We start from the raw sequence: 10,000 nt of genomic DNA, 5'->3' as shown, positions 1-10,000 counted from the left end.
ATTTCAATGTAAATAATTGTCAATTTTGCAATAACTGCTTCTAATCCTTAATTATTTTATTGTTTTAAGCTAAGATTATATAAATATTATATAATGTAAAATTTGCTTTGAGGCTGAAAAACACTATCGAAACAACACTTGTAAGCCAAATGCAACAAATTTATAGAGATGATGTTTACTAATAGTAATTATTATTATTATTAGTTATCCATTTGACTTGACCATCACTTGTACATGAAATCATTCTGCATCATTCACAACAAGAGCCTGTCAGCAAAATGTCACATGTAACAGTATTTCAGTGATTTGAACAAGTAGCAACAGATGATGATTGGCGTCAGAAATATGTTGGATATTTTCTTCCTCGACTGGAGTAATTAATGACATCTTCTTCCAAACCCAAGATTAACCCATTGACTCCTAGGAGTTAGAATTAACAGATTTTACTCTGTCTAACGCCAGATGATTTCACTTGTGAATGGGGGGGAATGGGGGGGGGGAGGGGGGATCCAGGAGTCATGGGATATTATTCTCGGTTTTCACATGACGTCACGACCGCCATGTTGGTGCCCTAAACAAAGAAAAGGCGGCCATGTTGGTGCCCCGACCAAATCCTCCGGGAATTTAACTCTATTATTATGCAAACGCTTCCTTTTGTTTTCGTTGAAAAACATGGCTGTTGATCACGTGAGTGAAAACCAGCAATTCATTTTCACAATGACAAACCCCTGGAATTTTAATGACACACAGTAATAGACGAAAATCCTGCTACTGTACTTACTGGGGTGGGGTGTCCTTCCAGATCTGAGTTGATTTTTCGAAGGTTGGCAAGATCTGATACTGGGAACAAACCAGCCTCTGCCCAAGCAGCATACAATATAGGAGCAGCATGGCCCTAACATAAGTTAAAGCAATAATTATTATTGGACATATCTCAATGCCATACAGTGAATGAGAACTTACAACAGTCAATCAGAACTTGCTTCAGATTTGACTTGCAACAACTTGATTTCTAATAGTTAGATTACCAAACTTCTGCTACCATGGGACTAAAACATTGTGTTCCCTGCCTTTGACAATAATTGCAAATATTGGCCTCATGAATTCAACAGGTTCAGTTTTGTAGTATCTCTATTGTGCTTGGACAAAGCAGGGAGAAAAAAAGGAGGTGATTACTTGTTGACACACAGCATAAAACTAGCCAGTTGTCCTACTGTATTCTACAGTCAGTGACTAAAATGCCTTTCTTTTATTTACCTCTGATTTGTACAATAGTAACCCTAGATTTCATAAGAACCCATGCATGAAGGTAAAAAGATTCCATAACATGTGCAAGGACAGATCCCTTGCAAGATAAGAATCTGAATATGATCAACTACATCACCTTTGAAAAATAGCCTACCTTTGATAACACAAATCGATCACTTGATAAATCTTTGGGCACAGACACTGAAAAAAAAGTTTGCAATCCTTCAGGTGTGGAAGTTACACAATTGTTGCTTTCTTCAAAGCAAAAATCTCGGCGTTTCTAAAACAGGGGTAAGGGTAAGACTGAGGATGAAGGTATCCTAAAAAGTATCCTAAACAAGCACAAAAGCGAACCTTAAGCCTAATTAGGCCTAAACAAAAGTTTTTAGGCGTAAGGTTAGCTTAAATTATGTATGTTTTGGATACTTTCTGTATTCGTATCCTTACCTCACAGGGTTCTTGCTAAGTTTTTGCACAGGAGGTAAAAAACCAAAAATAGCAGGTAACTTTGTTACCTGCCCCTGCACGGGCTGGCGAGCTCAAGTCTTAACTTGACGTTCGTATCGATCGCTGTCACATGCCAGTGGCTGGTAAATTAATTTAATACTCAGCAAAAGGAAAGTAGGTTATGCTATTTCATTGATTTTCACTCACCACCGCTTTTCTGACGCTTTGGTTGAAAACTAAACTCCCAAAGACCTTTCTGTCGTTTTCCATGCGTGGATGCCATGTTGTAAACCTTTAATAATGGTTATGGGGGGTTTCCCCTGGCCGCGGGAGGAATGGAAAGGAAACATGGCGGACATCGTTTTGAGGGATGAGTTGGCAAAATCAAGCTGGATTGCTTTAACAAATGGTATATTTTCGAAGCGATAACATGTGCCAGATATCTTCACAGGATTGGTTGGAGGGGGAAAGCAATATTTTCCCATAAACGAAATGTATTTTCACCTTTGAACAGACGAACATTCCTTGGATAATTTCGGTAAATATTTCAGTGAAACAGCCGGTAAAAATAACCGGTTACCGGCTCTTAACAAGAATGCTGCCTTACCCTTGTTTTAGAAACGCTGCAAAAATCTTGGGTATCAACTGAACAAACAAGGTTCAGTTTTTTTCCTCAGAGATGATTTACACTCTAGCATTTGAAGAGATACATTCAAGCAACTGCTAAAATTACTAAATTTGAATGTATATTGCATATCAGAATTACATACTCTTATACTTGACTACCAAGCAATATTGAACTTTGGAAAACAACGAGATATTCAGCAAATAAGATTACACTACTGTCCCAATAAACCTTTGTGGATAAATTATCTAAAATGTTTGTTAGTAAATCAAACTTGAAATGTAACCTGGACAACGACATGTTGGTTAAAATGTTGCTCTTATTACTTCAGGTTTTTGCTGAAATATTCCTGTGATAGAAAATCTATCCACTGCAACGATACTTTTACCCTGGGTGCCAGAGGTCCTATTTTTCTTTTGCGAGCAGGGAGTAGTTAAAACAGAAAGACAAAAAATAAGAACCTCTGGTCACCGCAGTTAAGATTCTCACTTCCATGTAATTTCGAAATAAGGTATCTTGCCAACCCGGTTTTGTACAGTGATGTCAATGTTGTACCAATTCAAGTCCTTTGGGAATAAAACGTTTTGATTTTGACATTTCCCATAGTGCAGCAAACAATCAAAAGTGACATGAAACCACAAACTAATTACCATTGATGGTTGCGGTTTAGTTTTCTCACGTGTGACTAGCTTTTTACTCGAAACACGATATTTCTAGCGTTCTTCGATTTTCTTTTGGCTATGAAAGGCAATCAAGGCATTCAAGAGCCCTTCGATTTCCTTATTTAGCAGTATTCAGATCATGCAATTCCTTATTTGGCAGCACATTTGCCATTACACAACGACCATCTCATCACTTTCTGTTAAACTGCCGTTTCACATAATGCATTTTACCCTTCCCATCCACCCAGTTATTGCTTGTTCCTAAGAAATGCATGCATTCCTCAAGTTTGTTACGGTTACCACAATTTCGCCTTCTGGAGGGGCATAGCTGCCTGCGGCACCCCTTCAGTCCTGTGCTGAACCCCTGTCAGAGAGGGTGCATCTTGTTCAGTCGCTACACTGCATTAACTTGCCCCCTGGACACAACGCCAGCCACCACTGCCCACCTCGCAATAGTTTGGCATCACTAGCCAAGGCCCCCTCATCTGGTCTTCATTCGAGTCTGGTCCAGTTTATCGTTTATTAAAATTTCAGCACCTAGAGTGTAGCAGTCTTATGACTAAATTATGTGAGATTATTTATGATAAATTACAGAATAACATACAATTAAACAACACAAAAATAAAATATAATAACTAACAATAACAAACTACTTTGTACTACTACAGTATAATACAGTTCATAAAAAACTATCAACTGCTTGGCCTGCAGATTTCTGAAAATTACTAGGTTCGGTTCCCATTCGGGGCGGTGTTTTGTTCGTTGGCTTAGAGGCCTTTAGGAGGCCAAGGTCTGCCTCCCATTGTTGTTTCATCTTGTTCAGTTTCTCCGTTGCGTCCTGTGGGGTTTGTTTCACCACTGTTAGTTTCTAAATTTCAGATTGAGTTGTGTAACCACCCAGACAGAGCTGCGGTTTCTTATGTTATGGAAGGCCTGAAGCATGGTTTTCAGATTGGTTCTTCTCCCTCTTCCTGTGCGCTCAAATCTTTCTCTGCAAACATGCTGTCTGCGATTCAGCAGCCTTCAGTGATAGACGACTATCTTCAAACTGAGATTGCTCATGGTAGGATTGCTGGCCCATTCCCGACAAGTCCATTTCCATACCTACATATAAGCCGATTTGGGATAATTCCGAAGAACAATCAGCCTGACAAGTGGCGACTTACCCTAGATCTCTCCTCCCCTCCAGGGCACAGTGTCAATTATGGTATACCGCGACTCCCCTATTCAGTGCAGTATGTAACTATCGACGAGTTCATTGACGGCATCATGATTTAACCCTTTAGTGCCCAAGGGGTCTCCCTTTGACGTGTAAAATCGTCTGGCGTTAGACAGAGTAAAATCTATAAGTCACTATTGGGCATTAAAGGGTTAAAGGAGATAGTTTTTAACCCTTTAGTGCCCAAGGGGTCTCCCTTTGACGAGTAAAATCATCTGGCGTTAGACAGAGTAAAATCTATAAGTCACTATTGGGCATTAAAGGGTTAAGGCCAAGGTGCGTTGATGGCCAAGTTTGATGTGGCTACATGAATCATAATGCTGTCCATCCAGAAGATCGGTATCTGTTGGGTATGAAGTGGAAGGGTGCGTATTATGTGGATATGGCTCTTCCTCTTGGCTTGCGTTCAGCACCGTTTATTTACACCTCTGCTGGGGTTATGGTGGAATGGACCTTGACTTCTTGTGCCACAATTTGGATGACTTCCTCACCTTGGGACCCCCTGCGTCTGACATTTGCCTGACCAATTTGGCCACCTGTCTGCAGCTGTGTTCCGACTTGGGCTTACCCTTAAACCTGGACAAATTGGAAGGGCCAACCAGATGCTTAACAACATTATAGACTCTGCGAAGTTCCAAGCCCGACTTTTCAGAGATGGAAGACCTTTATCGTCCCAAATTCTGGCCCCAAAGTCCAACACTTCCTGCTCTCTGCTGGTTATTCCAGGACCGCCACCACAGCAGCCTCAAGTGGAGTACCAGATCATCTCATCAAAACCCTGGGCCGCTGGTCCATTGATGCGTATCAAGTCTACATTAAAACCCTTATCACATCAGTTGTAGAGGTTACCAACAGTAATTATTCCCTGCAGTCTACCCTGGGGTGTACGTATTGTTCTAAAAATCAATAGCGCGCATGGATAATTAATTTTTATTATATAGATACTGATGAAATACCAGGATTTCTCCTTTTACTAAAAAATCGTAGCTTCACTGCATGCAATGAACATATCATTTTTATCTTTCACTTGAGAATGTGTCGTCATGGTAACGAACACGATTAGCCAATAAAACAAGAGCTTCCTCTTCATTGTAAGATGCTTTTGTGCTTTAACATAATTCTTCTCCACTACATTAACATTTTTATTGCAAAATTTTACACAACATGCGTGTTTCAGGGGTTGGTGACCACTTTTTAATCATTTCGATAAGTAAAACAAGTTGTTTTAAATTTAGACATTTCATAAATATCTATATAATAAAAAGAACATTACATGGGCGCTTGGGGATACAAATTTGATCTTCTCGTGCTGAAAGCAAATGAGTGAGCGAAGCGAACGAGTGAGAGATACTTTCAGCACTCGAAGATAAAATTCGTATCCCCAACCGGCCATGTAATATCCTTTATTTCTCTGCTCGGTTGCACCAGTGGTTTCGACGTCATTACTCGTCAGGCTCCTGAGCAGAAATGTCTTATTCAATGTTCACCTCTGACTTTTCAGAAGTTAATAGCATTTACGTAGAGGAAAATCCAACCGCTATTGAGGCCCCAGAAAGTGAAACGACTTTTCTCTCAGTTTGCTTTATACATGGATGTTTCTAAACTGAATGTTATATCCCTTAAAAGTTATGGCAAAAATAAGGAGCTGAACTATACTTTAGAATGTAATGCACCTTGTCTTGTTTCAGAGAGTTTTTCGTACACACATGCCTTCATTCGGTATCCGGATGTTTTGCCCGGAACTACAGATGATTCGCCCAACGATATTTAATTCACTTAAACTGGTACATAACAACAATCTTAACGTGAAACCAATAAATAAAGGAGAATTTAACACTACCTACTATAGTTCGAGAAATACACGCAACTTCGTAACGAAACTATTCTGTAAAACTCGTAACTATTTCTCCGCCTCGGTGTAATAAGGCCACCAAATTTAAACGGAGCCTGGCTGCAAGTTAGCACGAGTTTTGTGTCAGAGAGCATTTCGCAAATAAATGGCAAGAAATAAAGCACTTAAAATAGTAGTGTAAAATGGGTTTTACACTACGTCTATACATTATAGCACGAAAAATGAATGTGAATTGCAATGGAAAACTTGAAAACGTGACCAAATTTGGCTAAAGAGTACGTTGTTTTACTCTGCCCATGGAGCAGGGATGGCACAGTGGTGAAAGCACTTGCCTCTCACCAATGTGGCCCAGGTTCGATTCCCGGACCCGACACCATAACTGGGTTGAGCTTGTGTTGGTTCTCTTCTGTGCTTCGAGGGTTTTTCTCTGGGTTCTCTGGTTTTCCCCCCTCAGCAAAAACCAACATACAGCTGATTCCAGCTGGCTGTAAGCTGTGTTTCAAGGTCACACATGGACCGTATAGCGGCTGCCAGAGGTGCCTTGTATGGTTTTGGTTCGACCTTGTTGAGTTGCGTCGTTGCTGTACTTGCGATGGCGATTAGCCACGACATAGTTAATCTAGGGACTGGTTATGAAACCCTGGGAATTTCAAAAGCAGGAACAATACAGTCGCAATTAGATGATGAACTGACCGTGACCCTGCACAATCTTTTGTTTTTGGTTTGCAAGTTAATTTCGAATAAATTAGTCAAAGCTTTTGATTGGTTATCCTGCCAAAAAAAGCGTGTTTTCGTCGGGTTTTGTGCAGGGTCAAGGGCAAAAAAGCAAACAAAAACGAGATAGACTATTGATCGAGTTACGAGTTACGAGTTGAGTTGAGTTTGAGTTGAGTTTGAGTTAAGATTGAGTTAAAATTGAGTTAATATTGAGTTACGGTTTTTGGCATATTTGGCACTTAAATCTAATAAATATTAAGTAGAAGTCACTGGGAAGACCATGAAACACCGTTTTCGTGAAGTGCACAGGTGTATATTTACGAAATGGTTTTAAACTGATCAAAACAATCTTGAAATTTCATGCACGGCAGTATCCTTGTTTACCAGTTTACCAGTTTCAGCACTTGGGACTCCTTTGATTTGACTACTGTCTGTTTTGCTGTTATGTGGTCTCATCGACCAATGGTCCCTTTAGAAGATTATGCCAAACCGACCATATGGCTGATGAAAAGACCAGACCACAACACTGTGTGGTGTGATCTTTAACATCTCACAGAGTTTATGAACATTGAAGTTTGTGAGACGGGACCTGCGATTTATAGTCCTTATTCGTGAAGACTTGAAAGTCTAACCATTTGCGGATGTTATTACAAAGGCAGCACCTTCTCCTCAATTCTTTTAAGACCCTGAGTGTTGTGAGTCCGTCAGGAGTCGAATTCATGATCTCGTGCATAACAAACTGAGCCACCGGCGCGCGGTTGTTCCGTCTAGCAATCAAGTCTATCGACGCAGAAAAGATGTCTTCTTGTAAGGCTAAAGATGGGTTTTACTGTTAAGCCAGCTTATAGCCCCGGCAGCTAAACGATTAAACGTACCGTTTGTCATCCAGCAGCGTGGTTTTCATGATCGGCTATCACACAAAATTATCGGAACAAGTGAGCCGCAATGAGGGTTTGTGTAAAATCTGGAACTCGGAACCTGGAACCCGTTTTTTCCCTTACTGACCCTAGCCTCGGAAGTGTCTTTGTCAGTTCTCATTTACGTCACAGTTGCCGGCAAAAACAAAAGAAACCGTGAACGAAAAACCAAAATTAATTAACAAGTAAATAACAAGTAACTTCGAACGCTTGTCGACGACTCTTCGATTAACTATCAACATTCCATTGAGTGAGAACCAGAACCCGAAGTGCGCAAAGATGCCAAGTCTTACCATGTAGAAACGGGAAACAGAAGGTGAGCGAAACAAACATCATTTCATAGTGTTTTCCCTGATTAGTAACAAGTCATATTCTAGAAAAGGGTTTTTAGGCCTAGGGTTAGACAAATGGCAAATGGAAGGTTTAATTTTGGGTTACTTTCGGAAAGGTAAAACAATGACCTGCAAGTATGAGTGACCCGTCAAACTGAAAGTGACTTTTGTTTTAGACCCGGCCCAATCTCGGTCTTAAATTTCTGGGACACTTGATGCCACACATAAGTCCACCCCCCCCCCCCCCCCACCCTTCCTTCCTTTCGAAGTTGTATGCCTAAAGTTATAGCGCAAGCAACATTGAAAAGGGGGGAAGGGGTTGCATTTTGGGTTGGTGTCACCATCTTTTTGGCTGGAATTGTAGCTAGGCAACTAGACGTCATAATCAAGCATTACTTGATTACTTGAGGTGCAAATGCTTGGAACCAACAGTCAAATCAAATACGTGAGATAAGGGATCTTGCAAGCTTTAAACGTGTGATATCCTAGGACACATTTTAAATCGCTAGGGCACATTTTTTTAGATGGCTTGTTCGTATTATTACATAGTAAATTATGTTGGTTACTAATTATTACTATTGTTTAAATTTCTTTGACATTAAATAATATTTAGCGCTAAGTTATACCTAGTTTATTAGTCGTTTTAACATTTATATCTTGTAATTCTCGTAATTTTTTTTGGCTTTTATACTTTGTAATTCTTACACCGCATGTCTGAAAACCAGCTTGCTGAGCCATTTACCGTGTTTTAAAGAAAGTTGATTGATTGATTGATTGATCTTGTCTCTTTCAACTTTGCAGTGAAATGGTTTTCCGACATGTGTGACTAGGTCAAAATGGTTCACTTACTTAAATGCTCGGCTTGCATTACAAAACTTCGGTGACTAGCAAACGTGACAATCGTGTTTTAGAATTTCAGCGGTTATGAGCAAAAAGCGTAATGCAGGCTCTCTTCGTCGTCCTCTTTCGTCTGATGATCGATCATGATGCCGCACGACAAATACGGTTCATCGTAGCCGCTGGGCTGGCTTTAAATGGCTTACCCTTATCCCTTCCTTATCCCTTCCGAAAAACGCCAAAAACTGTAACTCAATCTTAACTCAAACTTAACTCAATCTTAACTCAAACTTAACTCAAACTCAACTCAAACTCAACTCAGCTCGTAACTCGATGAATAGCCGATCCCAACAAAAACATGAAACAAAGAAACTTGTCGAGTTTCGTAACCAGCCTACATCTATTAACTATGGCCACGACAATTATTCTGCATGCATAATGAAGTACTGACCTTTACGGAAATCATTCCATCTATTCTTTCTTATTCGTCTACACCGAGATCTTAGCGGACGTAAGCTGGCTAACTTACGCTGGTTATTGATAAGAATTTCCTTTAGAGCTTGCTCGATGACAGCTCGCGCCTATCGTATGTGAGTCTTATGTGTTAATTTTCGCCCGTCGCCATGTGTACATGCAAAGGAAAAACCGTCGAAACCCCCCTTCGTGTTGACCAAATAGACGAGAATGATAATAATTAAAATAACTTAAAATCCAAAGCAGCATAAGTGTCCCATGATCAGTTTGCCATGAAGGTAGTAATTTGACAGAACACTTTCAATTTTTTTCTCGCAGATTCTACATTAATATTTAAATGCCATATATATCCCTTGAACATATACAAGTCCTATGTATACATTACACGTACACGCACGATGCAATATGTAAATTTAAAAATTGTCCGAAGTCCTTGGATCGTTTTCAAATTTTAATTAACTACTTAAGCTTAGGCCTACCTTTATAACGCATCGTATGGAAAAACAACACTGAAAGGATTTCAGCGATAGAACAACACGATGTAGGGTGTCTGCAACGAAAGAAAAGAGAGAAGTGTCATTTTTCGGCGAAGACAAAGTTGTCATATCAACACGGCTTCACAACACCTCACCCTGAACCGGCCGTGTTCGTTGACTCGATGCTATGGATT

General features: G+C 40.1%; 1 protein-coding gene across 1 annotated transcript in view; it reads right to left on the bottom strand.

Annotated features, from left to right (window-relative positions):
• LOC138011575 (transketolase-like protein 2) overlaps positions 1-10,000 on the bottom strand; it is a 31,565-nt gene that overhangs the window by 21,392 nt on the left and 173 nt on the right. Inside the window, exons 1-4 of the mRNA XM_068858644.1 lie at positions 9,962-10,000; positions 9,810-9,880; positions 1,403-1,449; positions 782-895 (exon numbers count right to left, since the gene is read on the bottom strand). The exon at positions 9,962-10,000 is cut by the window's right edge and continues 173 nt beyond it. Of these exons, the coding sequence (XP_068714745.1) occupies positions 782-895; positions 1,403-1,449; positions 9,810-9,880; positions 9,962-10,000 (271 nt within the window). The remainder of the gene's footprint in view (positions 1-781; positions 896-1,402; positions 1,450-9,809; positions 9,881-9,961) is intronic.

The sequence above is a fragment of the Montipora foliosa genome, chromosome 7 (genome assembly GCF_036669935.1).
Source record: "Montipora foliosa isolate CH-2021 chromosome 7, ASM3666993v2, whole genome shotgun sequence".
Taxonomy (NCBI): Eukaryota; Metazoa; Cnidaria; class Anthozoa; order Scleractinia; family Acroporidae; genus Montipora; species Montipora foliosa.
The sequence above is the reverse complement of the archived record's forward strand: the minus strand, read 5'-3'. Positions and strand labels throughout refer to the sequence as shown.